The following is a 26,927-nucleotide window of genomic DNA, read 5'->3' as shown; positions in this document are numbered from 1 at the left end:
ACCAGGGCCCAGACCCCAGCTACACGTCCCAGTAGCAGGGTCGGCCCGGGGCCTGCCATGCAGTACCACAGCTCACCACCAGGTGCCGCCATGGGGGCGCTCGGGCCGCAGCCGGCACCCGGCCCACGGCCGCCGTGAGACCCGCCCCAGGGCTCCTAACAGCCAGGCCGGGCTGCCAGGCTCAAAAACACGCGTATACAACATCCAGCCCGCAGGTGGGGTTCCCCACTCCCCACCTGGCTGCTGGCTTCCCCTGACTACACAGCCCGTCCCCGCGGGCCCGGACGCCACCCTCCCAGCACATCTCCCCTCCCTTCGGCGGCCTGGGCAAGCTGACCGGGGGGCTCCAGGGGCACCCCGAGTTCTGCTTGCAGACGTATGTTCCCCCAGGGGCTGTGGGGGCCGTGGGGGCCAAGAGGCCAAGCCGCTGTCACGGCAACCCCCGCACCCGGGGCTGGCGCGGGAGCCGGCGGGCACTGGTGTGCACACACACAGGGCTCAGCACGCAGACTGGAGCCCACGCGTGCACGGGCTCACACACACGCAGGGCAAGGCGGGGAGGGGGTGGGGGGCCAGGTCGGCGCCCGGCTACACTGGACTGTCCGGCCCGGCCCACGGGGGCAGCAGAACGCTGCCCTGAGGTCCAGCACGGTGTCCCCGCCCCTGAGGAGCCGAGCACACCCGCGGGGACAGCCGCGTTCTCGCCAGCTGGCCTGGCCGCTCAGCTCGGTGTGTGGGGCGGAGGGACTGGGGGGACTGGGGAGCCGGTTGTCTTCCCGCCTCCCCCTCGGGAGCCTGACTCACCTTGCTGGCAGGTGGGTCCCAGGTAGCCGTCCGCACAGTGGCACCACCCGGTGACGGGGTCACAGGCCGCCCCAGCCCCGCAGCCACAGCGCAGGACACAGCCCGGCCCGAAGAAGCCCGCTGCGCAGTCTACAGGCGGGAGGGAGGGGGAGAGACGGGCCTGAGGGCCATCCTGCCGCTCTGGCCGGGGCACCCCAGGCCCTCTGTGGAGGGGTGGAGGAAGCAGAGGCCTCTCGGGCCTCACTCTTCCTGCCCTGTGTGAGCTCCCACACAGGAAAGCGCCAGGTCCTGGGCGCCTGCCCAGCCCAGGGCTGACAAAGGGGGCCGGGCCGTCCGGGATGCCCCAGGTCAGGGCGAGCCACCACAGCAAGGTCAGGTGCGCAGCCTGCCGTGGACAGGCCCTTCTATGTCCAAGCAGGCCGGCAGGTCAGGAGGCTCCTTCCCACCTCACGGGGCTCCCGTTCCGGCCATAGAGCAGGGTGAGCCCTTGACATCCCGGAGCAGGAGCCCCACGCTGGGCACCCCCGTACAGAAGGGCGGGACTGGCACTGGAGGGCAGGGGCCCCCCTGCACAAACAATCTTCTCCACCAGCAGAGACCCGCACCCGTGCCCTGCTGAGCGGGACCCCAGACTCACCGAGGTTACAGGCGGCCCCTGTGCGCCCTGGGGGACACAGGCACTGGCCGGTAACGGGGTCACAGGGTGCCCCTGCCTCGCAGTCACAGCGCTGGTGGCAGCCCTCTCCAAAAGAGCCTGGTTCACACCCTGGTGGGGGACAGTGGACTCAGCATCCCTTCCTGTCCCCTACCCAACACAGCAAGGCCAGGGGAGCACATGGGAACACAGAGCACTCACCCCTCTCGCAGAGCTGGCCAGAGAAGCCGGCAGGGCAGACACACTGACCGCTGACGGGGTGACAAGGGGCTTCATGCTGACACGCACACACGGCCCGGCAGCCAGCCCCGTGGAAGCCAGGGGGACAGGCTGAAGGACAACCCTGTTAGAGCCCTTACCTCAGTCCGCCCCCAGTGAGCAAAGGTCCTGGTTCAGGGGCTTGTGCTCGCCCTTTCTCCCACCTGGGTCTGGATCCCCCCCATCAAGTCTGGGGCTCCAGTGGGAGGTTCACCTGCTCTCATGGGACCCTGAGCCAGAGGAGTCCCACGGGGAATGGAGCCAGGCCTTATCTCATGGGCCGCCACCGGGAGAGAAAGGGACAGCGGCCCTCGCTATGAAAGCCCACATGGGCCCTGATCTCCCACACAGGATGAGCAGCCATGGGGGCCGGGGTCGCGCCCCAGGACTCACAGTGCTGGCAGGCCTGGCCGTAGAAGCCGGGGCCGCAGTGGCAGGTGCCGGTGGTGGGTTCGCACGTGCCGTTGTTCTGGCAAGAGCACTGCAGGAGGCAGGCGGCCCCATAGCGACCGGGAGGGCAGGCTGGGGAGAGAGCTCGCAGGTCGGTCTCCCGCCGCGGAGGAGCAGGGGACCCGGGGGCGGTCCCCGGGCACTAGCCTGACTCTCACGACCTTGGGGGGGTCTCGCCCAGCCCCCACAGCGGCCCTGTGCTCTCCCCGGGGGTCCAGAGTCCCCCCCTCCCCGACCAGGGCTCGGTCTGCCGGCTCACCCAGCTCACAGCGCGGCCCCGTCCAACCCAGGCCGCAGGAGCAGCTGCCGTTGGCCGCGTGGCACAGGCCCCCGTTCCTGCAGGAGCACACGCCCTCACAGCTCACGCCGAACCGGTTCTGAGGGCAGCCTGGGGGCAGAAGTCAGGCACCAGTCAGAGCTCAGGGACTGGACACGCTCTGGGGACATGTCCCCACCACCTTCACTCAACAAACACTTCCTGGGGCCAGTCTCTGCCCCACACGTGCCAGGGAGCAGATAGCAGCCGTGTCTTGCCCACTCATCCCTCTTCTCCGCAAATGCCAGGCCTGGCTGAGCACCGAGGAGGGGCGGGGAGTGCCTGCCCAGCTGGCAGAAGCTGATCAGGGCAGCCTTCCTGGAGGTGGTGGCCCTCCGCACAGGCCCATCCTCCAGGCTGAGGAGGCCAGGCTGCTAGGCTCTCCAGACGGCCCCCGTCATAATCTGGCCCACAGCTGCTGTAGGTCCCCGGACGTGAGGACACAGCCTGGCTGTGCCAGGCCCGAGCGGTTAGAACTCTGCTGCCACGGGCGAATACCTAGGGGGTCAGCGGGAGGGTCGCTGACTCCTTGATGAGGCCCAAAGGCTGGCAGAGTGCTCTGACCTACCAGGGACCGGGGGATGGGAGCCAGGCCAAGGGCCCATGGGGTCATGGGGCCCAGGACTGCCATCACGGGCAGGAGCCCCATGACTGCTCCTTTCCCCCACCACACCCTGTACTCCAGGCCTCCCTCCTCCTGGGCTCCCTGGCCTCTGGGCCCAGCAGAAAGAGCCACAGGACTTGAGCTGGGCAGCTGGCCCCGTCCTCAGACAAAACAGCCGCTGGACCCTCCAGCTCAGAGGCTATGGGTGGACAGTGTCCGGCCCCTGCCAGCGGCTTGACAGGATCAGCGGAGGCAACTGGCCAAATGCACCCCTGGCTCGAGAACCTGGATCTCCCCTGGGAACCGATGGCTTCTCCTCGTCAGCCTCCACTGAGGGCTGACGCCGCGGCATCCATGAGAGACGACAGGCAGGCAGAGCGGGCGCTCACCGTGCTCACAGTGGACGCCACTCCTCCCGGGGGGACAGGAGCAGCTGCCAGTCACCGGGTCACACACTGCTCCCTGCCCGCACCGGCATACGTGGGCACAGCCAGGACCGAAGCGGCCCTGTGGACAGCCTGCTGGGAGGAAAGAGGACGGTGGCCAGCCCTGCCGGCTCCCCTTCTCTGTGCCACATCACCCAGAGACAGGATGGGCTGCAGGGACGTCCCCTGCCCCTGCCCGCCCTGGCATCTCTCCTCCCCCCGCAGCTCGGCTGGAGGCCAGGCCAGTTCTGCAGGGACAGTGAGTCCCTGTTGCCCCCAACCCACTCCCACCAGCCCAGCCAATTTCCCAAACCCGTGGGAAGTCCCCACGACTCAGAGAAGGGCGCTGTCCTCGGCGGGATGCCCAGCTGGCCTCCGTCTGCACAGAGGTCCACAAGCCCCTGCAGGGTGTGGGGAGGAGGAAACAGAGCCGGGCGGCAGGGACACTGGTGTCACACGGACACCCTCCACCTCAGCCCAGCCTGGGGCCAAACGTGGTGGGACAATCAGGAAGACAGATGGTCAGGGGGCCCCACCCCCAAGGCCCAGGGAGCAGCCACACCCTCCCTCCCCAGCCACTCACGCAGGCTGCAGTCCGCCCCCAGGAAGCCGGCAGGACAGAGGCAGGCCCCAGTGGCTGCGTCACAGAAGGCCCCGGGGAGACAACCACAGCGCTCCTCACAGCCAGGCCCAAACCGCCCCGGGGGGCACCCTGCAGGGACAGGGGCAGGTGCCAGAGGCTGGGGTGAGCCTCTGGGATGAGCAGCCCCTCCCGAGGACAGCCCAGCGGGCACTTCCGTCCACAGCTCCACCCAGAGGGGCTGGGTGGGCAGGCTGGGGTGCGGGCGGGAGAGGTCAGTCCTGGCCCCGTGTGGAGGGGTCGGGTGCAGCTCGGGGGCCGTGTGCCTCCGTGACCAGCAGCTCTGCCCCCCTGGGTGGGGTCACCTACCCTGCTCACAGCCGGGCCCCGTGGAGCCTGGTGGGCAGTGACACTCCCCAGTGACGTGGTGGCAGGCGGTGTCGGGCGGGCACCGGCAGAGCTGGGCACAGGCCTCTCCGAACCAGCCACGCGGACAGGCTGCAGGAAGCCAGTGTGGGGGGTGGTGGGGAGCCCTGGGGCAGCCAGAGGGACCCCCATCCCCGTGCCAAGAACTGTCCCACCCAAGGGGCTGGCAGGGCCCAGGGGCTCACCATTCTCGCACCGTGAGCCTCTCCATCCCGGGGGGCAGAGGCAGGCCCCCGTCACGTGGTGGCAGGGGGCCCCCTGCCGGCAGGCACAGTGTTCCTCACAGCGCGCCCCAAACATGCCCTCAGCACAGGCTGCGGTGGGCGAGACGAGGCAGAGGCTCCCAGGGTACGAGGAGAGCCAGACGCCCCCCACCCCTCCCCCAGGGGACCCCCGGGAGCTTGGACGGCAGCCCCTGCCCCCACTTGCCAAGGGACCACCTCATGGGGCCTTCCACCCTGGAGCGAGGCTGAGGCCACCCCATGACGGGACCAGTGGGTCCTCCTGGGCCCCCTCTGCACCCCAGCCCCCAATGCGGCCCACTCACGGCTCTGACACTTGTCCCCGGTCCAGCCGGCGGGGCAGAGGCAGTGGCCTGAGCGCCCATCACAGACACCGCCGTTGAGACACCCGCAACTGTGCTCACAGCCGGCTCCGAAGTGCCCCGGGGAGCACTCTGCAGGGCACGGTACCCCAGGAGTGCCCCAGGCCACCGGGGCCCAGGAGACCCCCACCCCACCGGTGCCTCCCGCACCCAGAGCCTCGGGCCCCTGTCCTTGAGGAGGAGAGGGACCTGGGGGAGGGTCACAGCGCAGACCCGCCTGCAGAAAGCCCCCCCATGCCCCCAGAGAGTAGAGGGTGAGCCAGCGTACTTCAGGACGGACACCCCGGCCCTCCCCACCCCCCTCCTCTGCCTGACCCAGGCTCACCTTGCTCGCAGGCCAGGCCAGCCCAGCCCTCGGGGCATGTGCAGTGGCCTGAGATGGGGTCACAGGTGCCCCCGTGCTGGCAGAGGCAGGTGTGCTGACAGCCGTCGCCGTACAAGCCCGTGGGGCATGCTGCGGGAGGGGAGCGGCTCACAGCAAGCGGCCCGGCCCGGCCCAGCGGGCTCCACGCCTCGCCCCCATCAAGAGGCAGCCCCGGTGCTTCTGCACCTTCCGGTCCCCCCAAAGCCCAGCACCAGACTTTACGGGGAGGACCTCTCCCAGGGCTGCCGCTAAGACGACCCACCCCAGGCCACCCTGGGCCCACCAACCCCGCCCTGGGGAGCTCGGCATCTCCCTGCCCTCCCCCTCATCGTGCCAGGTGCCCCGTGGGGCGCAACAGGCCCCGGCCCCCCTGCCCACCGCTCCTGCCAAGTCTCCTGTCCTGCGGCATCCCACGCCCACGTGACCCTGTGTGACCCACGGCGGGGAGTGGGTGGTGTTCCTGGGGTGGGGGTGGGCTTACGCTCTAGGCAGGTGGGGCCCATCCAGCCAGGGCCGCAGCGGCACTGTCCGTGGACGGGGTCACAGGACGCCCCGTTGAAGCAGGAGCAGGTCTGGCTACAGTTGTGCCCGTAGGTGGGGGCAGGGCAGGCTGCAGGAGGGAGGGGAACGTCAGGGGCCGGAGGGGTTGCGCAGACCTGGGGCAGCTGGGCAGGCTTCCCTTCCTCTGGCCTGGGCACCCCTCAGCATGGCCAACGGCGTCTCTAAGTGGCCACCTGGCAGCTGGAGGAGGAGGCCCCGGCCTGTCTCCAAGAGCCCCCAGGGCCGCCCGGGCCTCACGCACCCTGCGCACAGCGGGGGCCCCAGCGGCCGGCAGGGCAGAGGCAGGAGCCGCTCACAGAGTCACAGGGGGCCCCGGCGGCACAGTCACAGATGCCGCCGCAATCCAGGCCGAAGAAGCCCGCCGGGCAGGCTGTGGAGAGCGGAGGGGCGGGGGCGGCTGTGATGGGCCACGTCCAGGGCGGCGGGGTCCGCCCTCCACCCCGGCACACGTCCCAGCTCACCGCGTTCACAGAAGGTTCCCCTCCAGCCGGCCGGGCAGGTGCACGCCCCGCTGATGTGGTCGCAGGCTGCCCCGTGCTCACACTGGCACTGCCGCCCACAGCCCGGCCCAAAGTGGCCCTGGGGACACCCTGAGACATGCCGCCCCCGCCCACTGTCAGCCAGAGTGGGGAAGACCCACTGAGACGCGCCTGCACCTCTGTCATCCCGGCTGGGGGCGGGGACCGTGGGGCACTCTCCTCTGACCCGGGGAGGTAGGAGCCCCAGGCGTGGCCTCTGGAGCTGCCCCAGCCTGGGGGGCGGTGGGGGACACACGCAGAAGCTCATGGCCCTCGGTCCTCCCCTCCTCCCGGTGCCAGGTCCCTGCTCTCCCTGCCTGGTGCTCCAGGTGACCTTACAGACCAGGGTCGGCTGCGGGGGGCGGGGGAGCCTGGGCCCAACGGGACACGGGGAGCTGAGGGAGCTCAGGGAGCGAGACCCTCCGCCTGTCCCGCAGACAGAAGGGCGGGACCAGAGCCCCTGGTACTTGCGTGCATGCGTGCGTGCGTGCGTGCATGGGCGTGCATGCACATGGGGTGTGCGGCTGTGGGCGGCCCAGGACTCACGCTGTTCACACCGCGGGCCTGTGTAGCCGGCCTCACACACACACAGGCCACTGACCGTGTCGCAGCTCCCGTGGCCTGGGCTGCAGTCGGGTCCCCAGTGCCCGCTGTCACAGGCTGCAATGGAGCGCTGGTCAGCCCACACAGGCCCGGCCGAGCACAGGCCCCGCGGCCAGGCCCGCCACGGGCCCCCCTCTGGCCCCCCACCCTGAGCCCTGGGCCACCCACCTCTCTGGCAGCTGAGGCCGGTCCATCCAGGGGCACAGCTGCAGCGTCCCGTCGCCGGGTGGCAGTGCCCATCATTGGCACAGGAGCATCTCATCTGGCAGCCGGGCCCGAACCAGCCTGCTGGGCACGCTGCGGGCCGGGGGCGGGGGGAGGGGCAGGCTCAGCCGGGGCGGCGGGGGCACAGGATCGGGGCTACGTACTGCGGGTCGGGGGACCCATACTCACGGTCCTGGCAGCGACTGCCTGTGTAACCCGGGGGACACAGGCAGGCTCCAGTCCCAGGCTCACACGTGGCACCGTGCTCACACGCTGGACAGATCTCCTGGCAGCCGAGCCCCCAGCGCCCCTCCGGACAGTCTAGACCCCCCCCCCCCAAGCCAGTCAGTATCCTCTAGGGCCTCGCTGGCCCCATCTGACTTGGCTGCTGACCCTGCATCACGGCCCAGGAGAGGGGGAACAACAGGTCATGGGAACCCCCAACCCCTCCCTGGGCTGCGGGCCGCACAGCACCACCCCCAGAAGAGGAGCCCCTGCCCCAGGACGGGCGGTGGGCAGGTAGCCTGGAGGGCAAACCATAGGCCCAGAGAGACAGGCTGGCAACGCGCGGACAGGTTCCCGGTGCTCCCAGGTCAGCGCAGACCCAAGGGTGGTTCGGTGTGGGCTCTCAGCCGCTAAGGACAGGCCTGGGGTCTCTCAGCCAGGGCTGAGACCCCCCAGACTTGCGGGCACAGGAAGGGGAGGGGATCACAGGACACCACGGCCACTCACCTGCCCCACAGTCGGCCCCCGTCTTCCCTGGGGGGCACAGACACTGCCCCGTGACCCGGTCACAGGGTGCCCCCCCACAGGAGCAGGACCCCGAGCAGTTCACACCAAATGTCCCCTCCGGGCACTCTGCAGGAAGGGACAGGAAGGGCCTCAGCCACCCCTTTGTGGAGCCACACCCCTGCCCCAGCAGGGCTGATGGGCTCAGCCAGGGTCCCCCGGGTGACCATGGGGATCTCAGGAGCAGGCAGAGCATGAGGCACCCAGGCAGGGAGGGGCCTGCTTGGGCTGACCGTGCATGGAGAGGGGGGTGCAGGGTGGACTCTGTGGGCACCCAGCACCCTGGAGGGCACCCTGCACCAACCTGGGAGCAGCGCCACCCTCCTTCCTCCCCCACCCAGCCGAGGACAAGTCTGCCCCCATCTCAGAGCCCCAGAGAGTGTGGGGTGGGGTGAGGTGGGGGTCTGCAGACACCACTCTACCCCCGGCTGTGGCCCTGTCCTAGCAGGACGGCGGCTGCCATGGGAGCCAGGCACGTTCAGAGGGTGTGGAGGACCTGGAGGCCTGGGCCCCCCTCCTCTTCTGCCCAACAGAGGGGCAGTGAGACCCTGGGGAAGAGTGGAGACCAAGGAAAGAGGGCCTCTGAGAAGGACCAGCCTAGGGGCTCTGTGCCCACAGTAGGGCTGCCTCGAAGCACATGGGGGCCCGGAGCCTCTCACCTCCCTGCGGGGACAGGCAGAGCCCTGCCCGCCCACCTCGCTGGAAGCCCGACCACCCTGCACACAGCCTGCCCCACGGGGAAACCTGGGCAGCCCTGCCCAGGAAGGCGGGCGCGGCCCCTGGAAGGAGCTGCTGTGATCAGAGCCCCCAGGATCAAAATAGCCCTGGGGGAGAGGATGGCCGCAGTCCAGCCAGCCCCAGCCGGGCCCACCGCTCTGCACGCACACCCTGCAGCCCAGGCCAGCGCAGCCATGTGGACGGCCCTCATCACAGGCCACACGCCGCGCTGTACCTCCAGCCCGAGCCTGTGCTCTAGCAGCTGCCCGGGCCCCACAGACTCCGGCCCACCAGGACAGGGAGCCAGCCCCTGGGTCACAGCACACTGAGGACACTGTAGCTAACAAGTTGGGGGGGGGGTAGGAAGGACACAACGTTGGAGGAGGCGACCCCTTCCCTGGGCGCACAGACTATTCCTGCCCCAGCAGCCCAGACCACGGTCACAGGGACAGGCCAACCAGTGCAGTCACCACTGTGTGACAAGGGTGGAGCCAGGTGGCTTGGCGGCTCCCCGTCCTGGTCACAGCACTCCGGGGGGCTGGGGCCAGCCACTGACCTTGACCACAGTCCTTCCCCTGGTAGCCGGCTGGACACGGCCTCCCGCACTGGCCGCTGACGGGGTCGCAGGCCACACCCTGAGGACAGGTGCACGCCTGTAGGCACCCAGGCCCAAAGAAGCCTGGCATACACTCTGCAGGGGGCGAGGAGAGAGGGACCTGCAAGGTCAGCCAGCCCGGGGCCCCCCACCCCGCACCCCTGCACTCACCATCCTGACATCGCTTGCCCTGGAAGCCGGCCTTGCAGGAGCAGCTGCCGTCCCTCCTGTCACAGACCAGCGTGTTCTGCTGCTCACATCGGCACTCCTCGGAGCAGCCAGGCCCGAAGGCCCATGGTGGACAGGCTGCACCCACAGAACCAAGACAGGGGGGCTGCCTACCCGTGTGCGTGAGCCCCTCCCGGGTCCCTGGGTCTCCAGCCCCCGAAAGCCATGCAGAGAGGCACCACCCGCCCCAGCCACTGGGACCACCGTGCTGGTTTCATAGATGAGAAACCGGGTCTCCACGGAGTCCAGGTCCTTGCCCTGGGTCCTACCACTTCCCAGCCAGGAGACTCGGAATCCCCATCTCCCCGTTTTAAATGATCCTTCTACAAAGCACCATACGGAGCTCCCAGATGAAGTTGGCTCATCACCCACATCTCCCCCACAGCCCACCAGGGAGTGGTGACTCCTCCTGGGTAACCCCTGGAGATTCAGGGAGCCCCACTGGGGATTTAGGACTCACCCTTGCTGCCGGCAAACTCCAACAGCCAAGGTGAGCCCCGTCCCCAGAAGCTTCCGAGGGAGGTCTGCCCCTGCCCAAGCTGTCGCCGACCCCTTAGCCCGGTTGTGGGACCAGGGGCGACAGAAGGCGGGGACCATGCCCCCCCCCAGGCACCCTGAAGGCCAGCACAGCCCAGAGGACATGGCTCTGGGTCCCTGGGGCCCATGTCCCAGCCGGGGGACCCCGCTGAGCCCTGCATTGCCCTCTGCAGAGGAAGGGTCCCTCCCGAGCCAGGGTGCAGGCAGCAAGGCACGGGAGTGTGCGGGCCTGCTGTGGCAGCACCGCCCTGCCCCCCAGACGCCGGCAGCCAGGGCAGGGGACTCACCCAGGTGGCAGAAGCGGCCGTAGAGCCCCGGGTCACAGAGGCAGGCCCCGTAGAGGCGGTGGCAGTGGCCACGGTTGGCACAGTGGCACTTCTTGTGGCACTGCTGGCCATAGAAGCCCTTGGGGCAGCCTGCGGGAGGCCGGGCCTCTTGAGTGCCCACCTGGACGCGTCCCACGCCCGTGGGGATACTCCGAGGGGCCCCGTGCCCAGCACAGGAGCTAGGAGGGGCCCAGGCCCCCTGGGCAGGGTCACCAGCGCCTGAGGACGGGCCCAGAGGGCAGACAAGGGCACCACGAGGACAGGGCAGACCCAAGATGAGCCATGCATATGGCCACCGGCCCCGGCTGGCCTGTCTCCCCAGCGTCTGTGGTCTGGAGGATGGCCCACGGCGCGAAGCCAAGGACGTTCTTGAGCATACGCGTGGGAGACGCACAGAGACCTCACCCTGAAACCCTGTGTCCCACCCCACCTACTGCATCCTGACATCCACTTCTCGGTGGTCACCCAGCACCCCCCGGCCCCCAGAGAAGCCTCAACTGGCCAGCATCCCGGGACCAAGCCCAGGGGGCCCCAGGCTAGGAGAGAGCATCTGGATTTCCTTCCCGAAGCGCCTCCCTCGGGCCCAGTCCTGCCCCAGGCCTGCCTCCTGAAGGGCCACAGGGAGTTAGACAGTCACCCCGAAATACATCCATGCCTAAGTCCCCAGGATCTGCTGGTGAGACTTCCCCGGGTTATCCTAACCCATGAGTGTCCTTAAAAGAGGAAGGAGAGGAAACCGGACAGGGGAAGGCAGAGGCAGGGGCTGGAAGGACATGGCCCCACCGTGCAGCTGCCCGCACACGGCGGGCTTCCAAGGGAAGGGCAGGGACGCGGAGGAGCCGCGAGGTCTGACCAGAGGGGGAGGAGGACGGCCCCGCAAGGCTGCCATCCCGAAGCCCCAGGGATGGGTTCCAGGAACTGAAACTACCCCCGTGCTGAGCGGGAAGTTCTCAGCTCATTGGCTACAGTCTCCACCAAAGAGGCGGAAGTCTAAGGGTCTTAAAGGTAAAGCATCAGTCACCTGGGACCCTTGTGGGGACCCACAAATTCCTCCAAACATGCAGACACTTCACAGTTCAAGAGGACAGCACGGTTGTCCCATGCAGCCATGGGCCCAGGCAAATCCCACCCAGCCGCCAAACAGCTCTACTCGAATGCTTCCAGGAACGGGGAGCTCACTACCTGGCAGGGGACCCCAGGGCAGACGTGCTAGTCGGCCAAATCTTCCCATGTGCTGCGGCTGGGCCCCAGGAAAAGCCAACAGAGGGAAGGCCACACCGCCCTCACTGCGCTGCTGCGTCCCCTCCCGCTCCCCGAAGGCCGGCGGCCAGGAGAAAGCGCCCGCTGAGAGGTCGTGTCCCATCCCCTCCACCCCAGGGACATTCCAGGGTCCCGGACGGGGCTGCACCCACCGTCCTCACAGCGGGCTCCACCAACCCCGGGAGGGCAGCGGCAGGCGCCCGTCGCGGGGTCGCAGGTCCCGCCATTCCGGCAGCCGCAGGAGAGGCTACAGTTCTTCCCGAAGGTATCCGGAGGGCAAGCTGCAGGGGGCACGGTGAAGCGTGAGGGTCGCCAGCCTGCAAGACGACGGTGGTCCCGGCAGCCCCTCGGGGACACTGAGACACGCTCCCCGGGCGCAAGCCGCCCAGCTCAGAAGCCCCCGCCCAGAGCCCCCAGCTGCAGCACTGGAGCCCCCGGCCCAGCCCCACCCCAGGCAGACATCCCCTCCCCCGACCTCCGGCACGTCCACCTTCTCAGCGGGGCTCTCAGCAGCCAGAGCCCCGGAGACCGACCAGCACCGTATGCCTGGCCCAGTGTCACCCGCCGGGGCTGCGAGAGCGGGTCTCAAAGGCACGCCAGCTACCCTCCTCCGAGTGGCCTGGGTGGTGGCCGCCGTACGCCGGACGGGACGAGACCGGCCCGCCCACCAGCTACTCTCCCCTGCCTCAGCTGCTGGTCTGCTTGCCCTGGACCATCCACGAGGGACAGCCGCCAGGCCCTGCCTGTCCCCGGGACCCTGCCCAGGGTGGCTGCCGCAGGTCCCAGAAATCACGCCCACCCCCCAGCCCCGTGGCCTCACTCTCATTGCAGATGAGGCCGGTCCAGCCCTCGGGGCAGTCACAGCCATCCAGGCCCGGGAGGCAGGCCCCCCCATTCTGACAGTCGTCACACGTGAGGCTGCAGTCCTGGCCAAAGGAGGCGTCCAGGCAGACTGGGGACAGACCAGGGAGGAGGGGGCACGTCAGGGCCCAAGTCCAGCCGGACTCAGCTGCACGTGTGCTGGGCAAACCCAGCGCCTTCTCTGAGCCTTGGTCAAATGAGACCACGACCGGGCTCTTCCCCAAGCCCAAGACCATAGGGCAGGCAGCGGCCAGGCGAGGGAGCACGGGCCACGGTCCCTGTGAGCAGAAGCCTCACGGCTGGGCCCGCTTCTCACCAAACTTCTCCATCAGTGTGTGCTCGCCCCGGACCTCCGCCGCCACCGCCTCCTCCTCCTCCTCCTGGACCCCGACATAGTCGTCTTGGAAGAGGGGAGGCCGTTCGTCCTGGAGCACCGCGACGTGTGGGAGGGGCCGCACGAAGGGCAGCTGGCCGTCCAGGTCCACCTCGGGGATCTCCAGGGCTGGGAGGGGGCACAAAGGACTCTTAGCGCCTGCCACCCCCCTGTCCTCCTTGGTACCAGACCCTCCTGCCCTCAGGGCCGGTGCCCAGAGGCGGCTCAAGCCCGAGTCCCACCCCTTGGTCTCGCCCTGCAGCCCCTGCCCCACCCCTCCTCAGCACGGTGGCAAGGGAGCATCCCAGCTGCCCTCCTGAGGGACGGGGCGGGGGGGGGGGCGCGGCAGCTCTCTTCCCCTTGGACACTCCTCTGTCCCTCGTGTCACCTGCACAGGGCAGGAGCTGGACCACCCAAGACCCCCCGGGCAGCCCTCCCCCACCTGCTGCCCCAGGCCGGCCGCAGCGGGAGGGAAGAGGAGGGGCACCCGGAGCAGGAGCTAGAGGGCCGGGTCCCTGTGGGGAGGGGCGCAGACTCACGGGCACAGCCCCTGCGGTCCTCGTCCAGCCGGAAGCCGGCTGCACATGAGCACTGGAAGGAGCCCACCAGGTTGGTGCAGTGGTGCTCACAGCCGCCACGGCCGGACGCACACTCGTCCACATCTGCGGACAGACCCAGGGCTGCGGGGGCCTATCCTCTGGGGTCGGGGAAGCAGTGCCCTCCTACCCCGCCCCCACCCACTGGACTGAGGCCACAGCCACTCCTGGAGGCCACCTCCACGGCAGTCCTCCGATGCCCAGCGTCAGGATGACGGCAGACGCCAGCCAGCCTGCGCCCAATGGACCAGTGTGGGGGGATGGGCACAGGCAGGTGGCAGGGCCCTGCAGAAGCAGGTGTCCAAGCAGGGCCCTGGGGCGGGGCACGGGTAGGGCCCCTCTCACCCCCACGCTCAGCCCCCCTGCACCCGCTCACCCTCACAGCTGCAGCCGTCAGTGCTGAGCCGGTAGCCGGCATAACAGCCACACTCGTACCCACCGGGACTGTTGGTACAGGCCTGCTGGCAGCACGGGGAGGCCGCACAGTCGTCCACGTCTGCAGGACACACACCAGGGCCGTGGCACCTGCCCGCGTGCATGCCCTCCCGCGCCCACAGCACACGGGCCCCGCACACACTGCCACGCATCTGGCCCCAGGGGCACACGGGACACACGCCGCGGCACCCCCCGAAGAAAGGACCCGCACCCCTGCAGGGCTCCAGGCACCACTGCCGGCAACCGGAGCGTTCAGTGACACGGGCCGACAGGGCGCGGGCCAGGGGCTCAGCAGGGCCCACCCTCCGCCCAGCCCCCGGCAGAGCGAGTAGCCCAGGGAGGGGACCCAGTGGGAGCTGTGGAGGAACAGCATCACGCCAAGGCACAGCCTGGGGGCGGGGGGCTGTGGGCAGGTCACCACCGCGCACCGATGCACGTCTTCTGGTCCTCGTCCAGCTCATAACCGCGGGGGCAGGTGCACAGCGGCCCCGCACTGCTGTGGCTACAGCCGTGTGAGCAGCCCCCGTTGTCTGCCTCACAGCTGTTCACAATTTCCATCTCGATACCTGCCGGGAGACACCCCAGCAGGGACGTGGGAAGGGGTCCTGGTGAGCCCCCCACAGTACCCCCAAACCCAGCAGCCAGCCTGCAGCCCCCAGGCCCATCCTATCAGGAAATGGGTGGCCCCCAGCTCCTGGGCTGGGCGGGTTCTGGAATGTTCCGCCCCAAGCCCCACCCCCCTACACATACCCACTGCGGCCCTGGGCCCACCTCAGCCCCCACACCCAGCCCTGCCCCTAGATGACCGGAGAATTCATCCCCTTGGCCCGGCCCCAGCACACCAGTGCCCGTGGGGTCGGGGGGGCCTGTGTCACTGCTTCCAGGTCCCTCCACAGCCTGGGGTGCCCGCGCCTGCCCGTTGTCCACTCACGGTAGCACTGGCGGCCGTCAGCGCCCAGCTCGTAGCCCGCGTGGCAGACACACGTGAAGGAGCCCTGGGTGTTGAGGCAGCCGTGGGCACACTGGGCCTGCCCCGTAGCGCACTCGTCCACATCTGCACGGGAGAGATCGAGTGGAGGGCTCTCGAGACGGAGGCCTCTGGGAGGTGCGGCCCCCAGTGGAGGCCTCAGGGCGGAGGAGTCCCAGTGGGGCTCAGGGCTCAGACCCAGGGCTCTCTCCCCACTTCCCGCCCCAAGATGCCCTCCGAGCTTGGCGCTCTCATCAACAGCCCTCGGGGTCAGAACCTCGCTCCTTCTCAGAGCAAGGAGAGCACAGGTCTGGACCAGCAGCAGCGGGCAAGGGGGTCCGTCTGAGCCCACCAGGGGCCATCATCAGCCTCCCGCCCACAGCACTGGCTGGGAGTGCCTGATCCCCAACACCGCTTTTGGTCACCCCCTGAGGTCCTCGGGGTGAAGCTGACCCTCGGCCCGGTCTCCTGCTGAGCCCGCCGCAGCCCCCCGCATGCAGGACGCCTGAAACGATCCTTCCCCGGGTTGGAGCCGTGGGGGTTGCGCTCAGACCCCCACCTGGACGCCTGGGGAAACGGCCACCGTCTGGCCTGGACGCACCCCGACAGTGATGGGGGACGTGCAAGACCCCCCAAACTGCTATGACGGGGTAAGACACGTGGCAGCCCGCGCAGCCCGCGCCCCCGAAGCGAGGCATGAAGGAGCACCTTCCAGAGAGCAGCACCCGGCTGGGACCTGGACGATTCTCTGTGCGCGTGCTAACGACAGCCATAGAAACATCTAGAAGCCGGCCGCTCAGGGAGCTCCTGGGGCTCAGTGATGCTCCCTGCCTTCTCTCTGCGGCCTCCCCCCAATTCCCTGATGACCACGTACCACGAAGCTGATACCATAACCACTGAGAAACCGCCCAAGACCGTCCGCTTGTTTCTGCCGGAGTGAGACTTGGGCTCCTTGAGTGTGTCCCTGTCCCCTCCCCGTCCCCCGCCCAAGGAGGGGTGCAGAGCCCGGCTGGGGCCTGAGGGGGGGCGTCTCACCTTCACAGGACCTGCGGTCGGCTGCCAGCAGGAAGCCCGCGTGGCACTCACAGTGGGCGAGGCCGCGGCGCGCCTGGCACGTGTGCGAGCAGCCGCCGTTCCGCTCCGCGCACGGGTTCCTCCCTGCGGTCACAGGCCCAGAGGGAAGACGGGGGCTGCAGCAGATCTGGGGTGCCCAGGCATCTCCTGAATCCCCCACCAGGGCTCTTGTCCCTGGGGGCTCCAGTCTAATGGGCTCAGCAGGGGTCCCCCTCTCCCCAGTGTGGGAACCTCCAAGACATCCCAAGTCCTCCGGAGCCTCCTCCTACTCAGACCTAAGGAGTCCTGAGGCCCCCAGCCCTGCAGCCCCATGCCACTGTCCCCCACTGCTCAGCCCTCAGGGCCACCCTTACTCTGGCCTGGGACCCTGAGGCCAGGTGTGTGTATGCTGGGGGGTACTCTCAGTACTTGCCTCATTCCAGCACGGCCCCCCACTTCCACATCTCGCAGACCCCCAGCCTGCCCTACCATCTCCATCAGCAAAGCTCCTCCTCCCATGACAGGCCCGAGACCCCAGAGCAAGAGGCCAAGTGGGGCCCTGCCTGCGTCTCCTGTCCGGGAGGGCCAGGACCTGGGTCCCACATGCCCACACGGAGCCTAGGACGGTGTGAGAACTGAGAAACACTCAGGATGCCCTTCCTTGCCCCATCCCCCACGCGCCCCATCCTGGGCTTCCTGCCCCCAGCAGATGCACGATCGCAGAGCACAGCCTAAGGGGCTTCCCCACCACACCCACTAGGGGCCAGACGGTGCCCTACCACCCAAGGGGCCCTGCCTCCCCCAAGTCCTGCTTCCAGCCCCAGAGGCCACACAGGGAGGCCAGCCCAGGATCTGTGCCTGGGGCTCGGGCTTCAGGGTTCCCAGGTGGGTGTGTGGCATGGGGAGCAGGGGAGTCCCGGTGGGAGTCCCAGCCCCAGCGCCCATCTCCAGGGCAGCACACTCACGGACACAGCGCTTTCCATCCTCCTGGAGCTGGAACTCGGGGCGGCACTGGCAGCGGTGCCGGGTCACCGTGAGCTGGACACACTCGTGCTGGCAGCCCCCGTTCCCCACGGCACAGGAGTTTATGGCTGGGGACACAGACAGGAGTGGTGGATACAGCCCAGGGGGATGACCAGCCGGGGGACCACCCTCATCGGGCTCCGACCACCTCCTGCAGAACCCTTCAGGACCCCCCACGCCCCTTTCCTTTCTGTCTCTGTCCCAGAAGCAGGACTTTGAGAGGCACGCCGTTCCTATAGGGTTCACAGGCTCAGCCCGCATGCGGGGTACCCGAACCGTGATCAGCTTCCAGACCCGTGTGCCCCGCCTGCCCGAAGACTGGGTGTAGATGGGCCCTCCAGGGCCAGCCGGCATCACCCAGCATGGAGAGCACCACACGGGGTCCCACTGAGAACCGGCGCTTCCAAGGCCAGAGGCCAAGCAGCCTGGGAGGCTCCCGGAGGAGGCAGCAGGCCGGCTGTGGGCAGTGGGGCTCAGATGCTTCCCTCTCCTATCGGTCACCTATCAGGTCAGGGCAGGCATGTGTGGGGCTGCCACGGAGGGCCACTGCGGCCCAGAAGCCTGGCCTCCAGCTCCGAGGGAGCAGTTTCTGTGGGGAGCAGGAGCGGCAGTACTGGCAGTGCCAAGGGGCGGCCACTAGGCGTGTGGCCCCAGGTCTCTGAGGACACCGAGACCACGCAGAAGGCAGAAGGAACTCCCTTCAAGACAGGGCAAGCGGGCTTGGGCAATCCGGAACACAGCACTCGGGAGAGCCCCACTTTCTTTACGTGAGGAGACGCGGGGTCAGGGAGCCCCTGCCGAGAGTCCCAGCCCTACGGGGCCGCGCCCAGGGAGGACACGAGGGTGGCCGCATCGGCTGTGTGTCCTGCTGCAGCAGGCCTGTGCACAGCAGAGCGGCAGAGACGTGAGGCCTGTGCCCAAGCAAGGCCGGCAGGGCAGCCACTGTCTGCTGTCCCCCAGCCGCGAAGCCCCTTCCCCAGCTGCCACCCCTGAATCCGTGCCTACACACTCCATTTCAGCCACCGCCATCACTCAGACGTTTCCGAGCATGAGCTGAGCCCCCCCAGTCCCGGGCTGTTTGGGTTCACGACTCCAGCAGCATCCCCGCTCGAGACTCATCACGGGCACCAGTGCTCCGCCTGACAGGGTGGGACAGGCACACAGAGAGAGGGTCATGGAGCACAGGGCAGGGGGGCCGGCAGGACAGGGAGGAGGACCCAGGAGGGCCCAGGAGCCACCCCTGCCAGGCTAAGCCCCCAAGTCAGGCCCAGGGACAATCAGGCACCTGGCCCAGGGCAGCACTGGGGGGAGAAATCACTGGGTTGAGGCGGGGAGGCGGCAAGCAGAGGGGCCCAGGCTCCCTCCCGTGCTATGCCGAACGAGTCCTAACCTCCCGATGTTCCCAAGCTGTGTACACGGGGAGCCAAGCCCCGTGTCATATAGCACACCCGGGCCACGGGCTCCCGGAAAGCTCATCGACACAGATTTTTCTCGGGCACTGGGCTGTGCAGCTCAGGGAGGGGCCGGCTTGGGTGTGGCCAGTGCCCAGAGCTGGTGGGGAGGTTCCAGGCCCCTTGGGTCACTTCAAAACCCAGCCGTGGAATCCACGTCCCAGCCCAGGCACTCCCGCCGATCGGTACCCCGCTCGGACCTGCAGCAAAGCTGAGAGCCTGGCAGAAACAGGAGGTCCGGGGCGCGTGCTCGCGGCCCTCCGAGATTTACTGGCGTACCCCTAGAATTGAACCCCCGATGTGAATGAACTCGGAGGCGGAGCTTTCATGGAGAAACGTTAGGTTTTATGAGGTCATAAAGGTGCCGCCCTGATCCAGCAGAACCTGTGTCCTTATGAGAAGGGACGTGAGATCTCTGTATCTCTGCGTCTCTCTCTCCCATGCAGGAGGCCACGGGAAGACGGGCTGCCAGGAAGGGGGCCCCCCACCAGCCGACCCACTGGCCAGCACCGTGATCTGGAACTTCCCGCCTCCAGAGCAGCGAGAAAATAAATTTCTGTTCTTCAAGCCACTCTGTGGAGGGACCTGTTACAGCGCCCCGAGCTGACAGACCTTCCCTCTGGGCCTTCCGGGACCCCCGGCTCCAGCCCCAGATGCAGGCGGCTTCCAGGAGCTGGGCTGCAAGCCTGCCCCCTGCCAGCAGAGGCCGCCACCACCCAGGGGCCTGCAGGCAAGGCGTCCACTCACCAAGGCGCTGGGGCTACTTGAGCTGGAGGCAGGGACATGGGGCGGGGGAGAAGGGGGAAGGGTTAGGGGTTAGGGTCTCTGCGGGTGCAGGCATGGGGGCAGCCCGGAGACCTGAGCACGGACTTGGACCCGGGGGCATCCCAGTGACTCGGAGGTGGGGCGGCAGGTGGGGCGGTGGGCGGCGACTCTGCCCGGCCGGCCACCCGCGGGAGGGCACTGCTGTGAGCAGCACGCCGAGGCCGCCGGCCGGCTCTGCAGCTGCCTCCACACCCAGCCCCGTGGTTTCTGGGCAGGCTGGGGCGGCTCTGGTCCCCGCTGCCTTCACGGGGTTTGGTAATTACGGCCCTCGGACTGGCTTGGTTTCTAGGTCCCAAGAGCCTCCCACCACATGTGGCCAGAGGCCACCCACAGGGTCCTTCCTTCTGGAAAGCCCTCTGTTGGGCACAAGGCCAGCATGGCAGGGCAGAAGGGGAGACTCACTCGGGCTCTGCCCACCCCATCCCTCCAGGCAGGGGTGGCCAGCTCCTCGGCCGTGTGCGTGCCGTCCTGCTCCCCGACCCCGGGCTGGGGCTCCCGCATGGCAGGCGGCCATGAGGAAATGCAGCTCTGCAAGTGGCCGCCCCCCCCCCCCCCCCCCCCCCCGTGACAGGGGCTGGGCCAGCCTCGTCACAGACCACACACCCACCAGCCGCCACCACTCTGGAGTCCGAGCCAGGGACAGACAGCCACGGGGGCGGGGGCGGGGGGCAGGACCCAGGCCGTGCCGACCGCCGGCCCACACCTCCCACCTCGGGGTAAAGCAAAGGTGTGACACACAGGCTGTTCCTGCAGCTTAGCCGCCGGACCCCACACCTGGCTCCAGCCCGTCCCGCTGCACGGCCCCAGCTGCCCTTGCTTCCCTGCTGGTTGTCCTCATCCAGCCCGGGCTCTGACCACTGCCCCGGCTCCCCTGGGCTGGAGCAGGACCATCCCGTCGCCCCCGGGCGCTGGGAGGCTCATCGCTGGGCTCCTGGGCTTGAGCAAAGCCGCAGCATCCCGGGGCGTCCCAGGGGCGGGGCTGCCCTTCCAGCAGCCCCAACCAGACCCACGGGCCCCTCGAGGCTAGGAAGGCGACTTCTAGCAGCCACAGCCTGCGGGGTTGGGGGTTGGGGGCCGCTGGAGAACGTTCTCAGAACGGCACAACTCTGCGGGGATGGGCCTGGAGACTAGCCTGGAGATTTCCACCTTCCTGCTGCCTGGGGCCTCCAGCGGGGCCACGCGGCCTCCCTGGGGACTCCCCCTCCCTGCCCCCTCACTGGGAGACACCCTGGCCTGGCTGGGAAAGAGACTGCCCCAAGGCCCAGGGAAAGGCAGAGCTGGGGAGCCCCTCCCCCACACCTTGGGCACCATGGGCCCATGGGACTCCTAGGAGAGGGAACCAGGACATCTAGTTACTGGTGAAGGGGGTGGGGAGTGCATGCTGCCAGCACAATTGGGGGGGGGCAGGGGTCCGAAAGGCCATAGGGGCAGAGGCCAAGGTTGTGGGGGAGGATGGAGAGCCCAGGTCTTCCAAGTGGTTGGCCCAGGGCATCACACGGGACCCGCTACTGGAGGGTGATATCACAGGGACCCCCTGAGGTCCTACTTGCCTAAGGGGATGTGGAGAAGCATCCACGTCCAAGAGCAGGATCCAGAAGGGACCACAGGACAGCTGCCCAGGGGAAGTGGGCTTCCCAGGCCCAAGTGTTAAAGTGCCCAGCAGCGGCTCTCCATGGATTCGCGGGCTGGATCTCCTCGAAACGTCACAGAGAAGCAAGAACACCCTCCCTAAACACGTCCCCTGATCAAACCACTTGCAGGCCCTAAGCCCCGAGTCGGGAAAGGAGAGAGGCCAGCTCCGTGGCCCGAGAGTGACAAGCAGGGCAGACTAACACTAGGCCCTGCTCTTCCCAACCCCAAGGCTGGAGGACACATCCACGAAGGCTCCCTGGCCATGGAGAGTCCCATGATGCCAGATGCCAGGCTACGCCCCCTTCTCCGGGGCCCAGGCTAAGTGGGTGGTGCTCCGGGACTTCGGGCTGATGGTGAAGTCCTTCTTGCAAATTCTCTTTTGGAAGAATGGAAACCTTTTTGTGTTTTATTTTCATCAGACCTTCTAGAAAGGAGAGATGGGAGAAAGCTGTGCATTTCCTGTCCTCTCCCTGCCCCGGAGGCAAGTTCCACAGTGTTTCAAGGCCCCCACTCGAATGTGCCTTTGAGGACTTCCGACATCCCTCAGGACCCCGTGACATGGCATCACAGGAACGACAGTCATATTGCAGGGGGAGCTCCTTCTCCACCCCAACCTCCAGCTCTCTCGGTAATTCTTACTCCCAGCTGCTGGACGGGAGTGGGTGCCTGGGGCTGTTTTCTGCCAGGCTGCAAAGTCCGAGGGGAGCTCCCGGCACCCCTCCCCCAGAAGAGGCTCCCAGCAGGCCCCAGGGAGGGGTTCCAGAGCAGCTGTATTCCAGCTGTGCAGCTGGGCCCCGCTGGGAGCGCGGGATTCCTATCCCAATTCCCCCTGTGAGCATCCTGTAGCCCAGGGTGGTCTGAGCTCCGAGGGCGCCCCGTAAACCTCAGTTAGAGAAGGCCCAGCTTCTCCCCGTGTCCTGTACCCTGGGAATCCCAGAGCAGAGGGGACAGGCCCCCCACAGTTCTCAGTGGCAGGAAGTCCAGCTCCCCCACTCAGAGCCCGTGGAGGGTCCAGCACTGCCCTCCACCAGGCCCCCACCTGGAAGCTGCTCGTCCCTGCCCGCCCACCCAAGGACACGCTGAGGCTGGGCAGGTCCCCCAGACACCAAAAGGGGTGCATTAGCGAGAAGATCAAACACTTTCCACTCTGCCTGCGAAGACGCTCCCTGGGGAGGCCTGTCCACTCCGGAAGTTTCTCAGCAAGGCCCAGGCCCCTCCAGAAAGGGCAGCTCCCAGGGGACCAAGCCTGACACACCCACCCCAACTCCAGACCCCACCCCCCGGGGGGCCCTGGGCCCTGGCCTGCACCCTAGCAACGCTTCAGCTCCCGGGAGCTCCCGGTACAAGGAAGCCACCAAAAAGAGCCAGACGTGTGCAGGTAAGTGGGGCACCGAGCACGTCCTGCTGGGGGTTCCAGTCGAGAGGGGGAGGCCCAACAACAGCCTTGAGGAAACCACTCCCAGCAACGGGAAGCAGCCAAGAGGTGGGCACCAGCTCCGAGAGAGCGGGGGGCCGGCCTGGGAGCACGGTGTTGGGGCTGCCCACCGAGCAACCGTGAGGTCCCAGCAGCCTCCTGCCAGGCTGTGCAGACCATGCCCAGGAGCCCTGGCGGCAGACCCCGAAGAGATGTTTGAGATAAGCCAATGCCACAGACGGAGACCTCTGCACCTGGAGCACAGGCGGGGAGGGCGCCCGGGAAGAGCTCCGGCCAGCCGGGGTGGGCTGGGGGCCGGGGCAAGAACGAGGGGCGCCCCTCCAGGCCTCCCGCAGCTAGCAGCTGAAGGACACTCTCCGAGGCCAAGACCTGTCCCTCCATGGCCAGGAAGGCGCCCCTGCCTTTGCCTGCTGTTCACCCAACACCAGCGGGCATTCCTGCCATCAGGCACCTCAGGGAAGCATCACCAGCAGATGGGGAGACCAGAGAGACGTGGGGGGGGGTGTCCCAGCCCCAGGCCCCTCATGGGGGAGCGCCCAGCAGGGAGGGGACAGTGGGCACCCCCCAGGCCGAGCCCAGCCCACCATGGCCCGGGCCCCAGGGACACACGTCTCCGGGATGTCCAGGAGCCTGGGGGAACCAGGAGGCTCCCAGAAGTCCCCCCCCCAACCCCCAACTGGGGGCCGCAACCCCCACTGGGTCTGTCTGGAAGCACATTACAACACTTCCCACATCTGTTTCCACTTCCCGACCCGGAGAAACGGCGGAGCAGCTGCCTCCCTCCCCGAGCGGCGCCCGGACATGTGAGAGTGTGTGTGCCCGGAGGGCCCCCCGGGGCTGGCGGGCCGCCCTGCCACATCGCAGCACAGCGTGCAGGAATGAGGCCACTCGCAGCCTGCCGGGCCCACTCCGCATCTCCGGGAAACGAGGGGAGTCCCGCACCAGCCCCCCGAGAATGACCATCACATGGCCTCCCAGACACAGCAGCCCCAGGCCCTGGGCCCCTGCGTCCAGAGCCAGGCAGGAGAGGGGCAAGGCGGGGGGGCAGCGAGCGGAGGGCTCAGCACCAGCCCCCGGCCTGCAGCCCCTCCACCCTCCACCGCAGCAGGCACCCGGCACCGTCCCCTCGCCCCGGCAGCCCTCCATGCTTGCAGGGACAGCACGCTGTGGCCAGGGCACCTCCAACAAGTCTAGTCCCCACAGACAAAGGCCCTGCAGAGGAAGTGCGGGTCAGGGTCCTGCTTCTCGGCTCCCTCTTCCCGACCTGCCACAGCCCAACCCCCTAAGCTTCCCAAGGCCGGGGTGGGGGGACCAGGGCCCAGGAACCCCAGTTCTGTAGGCCAAGAATGGCCTCATGCTGGCCCTCCCCTGCCCTCACCAGCCGCCCCCACCCAGCCCGCACCGAAGTCACCCCCAAGTTTGGTCCCCGGGCCCTGGGCCCCTGCTGACCCAGCACCACAGCTTCAGCTGAGAGAGCCCTCCAGAGAGTGCTGGCCCAAGGGCTCCTCCCCAAGTCGAGAGAGGAACCCCAGGAACATGGCCTCTGCACCCCAGGGTCACAGGCCTCAGCATGGAGGAGCCAGGCCCTGGGGACTCAGGAGGGCGCACTGCCCCACGACAGGCCAGCCAGGGCCCCAAGGGGAAGCACACACGCAGCAGGACAAGCCCCTGAGCAGGTTCAGGAGGATGGGGACCCCCGCCCCACCCCGGTGGGCCCAGCCAGGATGGTGGGGGCACCACTGAGGCCAGGAACCCAGGCGGGGAGGTGGCACAGAGCCCGGGTGGGGGGCAGCCGGGCACTTACCCAAGCAGGTCCTGCCGTCCGCGTGGAGCCGGAACCCGGGCTTGCACTCGCAGAGGTAAGAGCCTGGTGTGTTCACACATCTGTGCTGACAGCCGCCGTTGTGCACTTGGCACTCATCCACATCTGGACAGGGACACGGGCCAAGGGTTAGCCGCCCCAGGGACCCCGATCCAGGCGCCCTCACAGCGGAACCCCGCTCAGGTGCCCGCGCTCCGAGCCCACGCTTACTGGAGCAGAGTGGGGAGAAGGCAGGGCCCCTCCCTCACACCCAGCCAGCCTGCTTGGGGGGAAAGAGCCACCACCTCGGGGTGGCCAGAACGTGGGGAGCCCTGGGGGTCAGACACAACACAGGGAGCAGTGGTCTGGACAAGGCAGCGGCTGCAGAGGGCACTGGGCTGGGGGGGGGCAGCTTCTCAGGCCTTTTGAGACTGAACCTGGAGCTCGTGCTCTACCCCGAAGGTCCAGATCCGGAAATACTTTCAGGACAGGGCCAGCTGCTTCTCTGGGACCCGTGAGCCCAAAAGGAAAAGCCAGTAATGCACGAGATGCCTTTGTTCGGGCTCTGGCTAGGGGAGAGGAGGCTTGAACAGCATCCCCCCAAATTCACATCCATGCAGAGCCTCAGAGCGTGACCTTCAGAGGCAGACGCAATTAGTTACCCACGCTGGATGGGGTGAGGCACATCCAGCAACCAGGGTCCCCAAAGGAGACACGCGGGGAGGCAGAGGTTGGAATGAGGTGGCCACAGCCTAGGAACCAGGTGGGGTCACAAGAGGCTGGAAGGACGAGAGAAGGAAGGGTCTCCCCTGGGGGTTTTGGAGGGAGCTGCTGGCACCTTGATGTTGAACTTCCAGCCTCCAAAACAGTCAGAGGATCAACGTCTACTGTTGTATTTGTTTTGGTCCCGGGAAACTAACGTGGGTGATATCTGCCTGGGTCTCCTGGGGGCCTCCCCATGCCAGAGGGAGGGGAGACCACCAGCAACATCCCCAGGACAGGACGTCATGGAGGTCCCAGGCACTGCTGGGAGAACACCTTCCATCCGAGACCACCAGCCACCAGAGCAGCACACATGCCCACAGCACCCCAGGCCACAGAGAAAGTGCTAACCAGGAGTGGATGAGGCCAGCCCAAAGGCCCTGGGGGGCCACCCCAGGAGCCCAGCTAAGACCTGGAGAAGCAGGAAGACCCTCCCCAGAGCCGGGTGCCCGCGGGCCTGCACCCCAGGAGGGTCACCTCCTCCTGCAGGAACTCAGAGACACGGGGAAGTTGGGAGCTGCCCTTACCTCTCATCCCTCCCTCCAGACTTCCGTCCACCAACCCGGGCCCCCGAGGAGGCTGGGCAGCGACGGAAGTGGTCAGAACAGGCTGCTGAGACACCTGTGTGCATGGTTAACGCCAGGAGGGACACAACTGTGTGGGAGACCCGGAGACCGAGGGAGGGAGCTGCTGCAGACACGGGGGCCCCCAGGACACCAGGCACAGGGCTGGAAGCCCATGCCGGGCCTCAGGCCAGTCCACATTTCTCAGACGCCAGCCTCCCCAACCACAAATGCAGGGAGACAGACACACAGACGCTCCACTCTGACATCGACTAGGCATGACTCCAGCCTCTGGTTCCCTCCCGTGAAAACGCTCAGCTTCCATTCTCCTAAAATGCCAGCCATCTGAGGCCGCCTGTGAAGGGTGCCAAAGGTGGGCATCAGGGCGAGGCTCCCCCTGGCCATCCCCCGCGCCCACCCACCAGCTTGTGCTTCCCACACACACGGGAGCCGCGCCGCCAGCCCACATGCGGAGGACAGACCTGGAGCCCCAGAAATGACACCCAACCAACTCCAGGAGGCCAGGGCCTCTGCTGCAGACACAGACCGGGTCAGCCTGAGGAGACCCCCAGGGCCGTGCCGAGCGCCTTGGGGAGAGGCCCAAAGACACAGGGAGGCTCTCTTCTGCCCGCGGCAGCCTGGAGCTTTCTCAGGATGGACACGGGTGGTTCTCGGGAAGAAGCCTGAAGGCAGAGGTCAAAGGGCCCCAGCAGAGTCCCCAGGAGGGTAGGGGACAGAGGGACCCAGGGCCCTCTTGCGGGAGAGTCAGCTGGGTGGCAAGTGGTTGGAAGGGAGGTGCGGGCAACCCCCCACGGGGGCTCAGAGAGGAGGTAAAGATGCGACCGTGGGGGACGTGGCCCCAGGCACATAGTAGGTGCTTAGCGAAACTTCAGGGAAGACATGCCAGGTATGTGTAGTCTGTGGGGGTGGTGGGGTGGACGGCAGCCTCAGCGTCCAGACCAACCCTGCCAGGCACCATTCCAGTGGCTGCTCCTGATGTGGCCCTGGGGCCGGGAGTGCTGGTGGGCAGGGACACTGGCTTCCGGGTACCCTGCTCTCGGCCAGCAGCTCATAATCACGCTCGGCTCACTCCAGACCCCAGCTGGGGGAGAGGCTGCTCGGACACTTGGCTGGGCGGCCAGATCCTCCAGCAGCTCCCAGGCAGGTCTGAGCAAGCTGTCTGGGACACAAGGGGAACCCAGGACAGCGTCAACCCCTCGGCCAGCCCAGCAGCCCTTTGGGCCACAAGGACAGCAAATGGACAGTCTGGGACGAAGCACTCGGGGGAGGCACAGGCAGGAGGCCGCCGTCAGCCAGCAGGGTCCC

The 26,927-nt window shown here is 67.8% G+C and overlaps 1 protein-coding gene across 3 annotated transcripts in view; it reads right to left on the bottom strand.

The window, feature by feature from the left end:
* LOC111154767 (multiple EGF like domains 6) overlaps window positions 1–26,927 on the bottom strand; it is an 83,113-nt gene that overhangs the window by 2,203 nt on the left and 53,983 nt on the right. The window contains exons 5-35 of one of the 3 annotated variants that reach the window (XM_022514664.1): window positions 24,280–24,402; window positions 17,075–17,200; window positions 16,092–16,214; window positions 15,021–15,143; window positions 14,518–14,655; window positions 14,031–14,150; window positions 13,598–13,720; window positions 13,002–13,187; window positions 12,645–12,776; window positions 11,977–12,105; window positions 10,526–10,654; window positions 9,645–9,779; window positions 9,435–9,569; window positions 8,105–8,230; window positions 7,562–7,693; window positions 7,337–7,465; window positions 7,112–7,225; window positions 6,509–6,637; window positions 6,289–6,417; window positions 5,968–6,096; window positions 5,448–5,576; window positions 5,066–5,194; window positions 4,704–4,832; window positions 4,462–4,590; window positions 4,096–4,224; window positions 3,477–3,605; window positions 2,427–2,555; window positions 2,111–2,239; window positions 1,661–1,789; window positions 1,442–1,570; window positions 805–933 (exon numbers count right to left, since the gene is read on the bottom strand). In XM_022514664.1, coding sequence (XP_022370372.1) covers window positions 805–933; window positions 1,442–1,570; window positions 1,661–1,789; window positions 2,111–2,239; window positions 2,427–2,555; window positions 3,477–3,605; window positions 4,096–4,224; window positions 4,462–4,590; window positions 4,704–4,832; window positions 5,066–5,194; window positions 5,448–5,576; window positions 5,968–6,096; window positions 6,289–6,417; window positions 6,509–6,637; window positions 7,112–7,225; window positions 7,337–7,465; window positions 7,562–7,693; window positions 8,105–8,230; window positions 9,435–9,569; window positions 9,645–9,779; window positions 10,526–10,654; window positions 11,977–12,105; window positions 12,645–12,776; window positions 13,002–13,187; window positions 13,598–13,720; window positions 14,031–14,150; window positions 14,518–14,655; window positions 15,021–15,143; window positions 16,092–16,214; window positions 17,075–17,200; window positions 24,280–24,402 — 4,029 coding nt within the window. Of the gene's footprint in view, window positions 1–804; window positions 934–1,441; window positions 1,571–1,660; window positions 1,790–2,110; window positions 2,240–2,426; window positions 2,556–3,476; window positions 3,609–4,095; window positions 4,225–4,461; window positions 4,591–4,703; window positions 4,833–5,065; window positions 5,195–5,447; window positions 5,577–5,967; window positions 6,097–6,288; window positions 6,418–6,508; window positions 7,226–7,336; window positions 7,466–7,561; window positions 7,694–8,104; window positions 8,231–9,434; window positions 9,570–9,644; window positions 9,780–10,525; window positions 10,655–11,976; window positions 12,106–12,644; window positions 12,777–13,001; window positions 13,188–13,597; window positions 13,721–14,030; window positions 14,151–14,517; window positions 14,656–15,020; window positions 15,144–16,091; window positions 16,215–17,074; window positions 17,201–24,279; window positions 24,403–26,927 lie in introns of those variants that run through there. The other 2 variants (XM_022514663.1, XM_022514665.1) reach the window with 2 other exon arrangements.

This window comes from Enhydra lutris, unplaced genomic scaffold (assembly GCF_002288905.1).
Source record: "Enhydra lutris kenyoni isolate GAN:26980312 unplaced genomic scaffold, ASM228890v2 scaffoldscaffold38, whole genome shotgun sequence".
NCBI classification, from domain to species: Eukaryota; Metazoa; Chordata; class Mammalia; order Carnivora; family Mustelidae; genus Enhydra; species Enhydra lutris.
The sequence above is the reverse complement of the archived record's forward strand: the minus strand, read 5'-3'. Positions and strand labels throughout refer to the sequence as shown.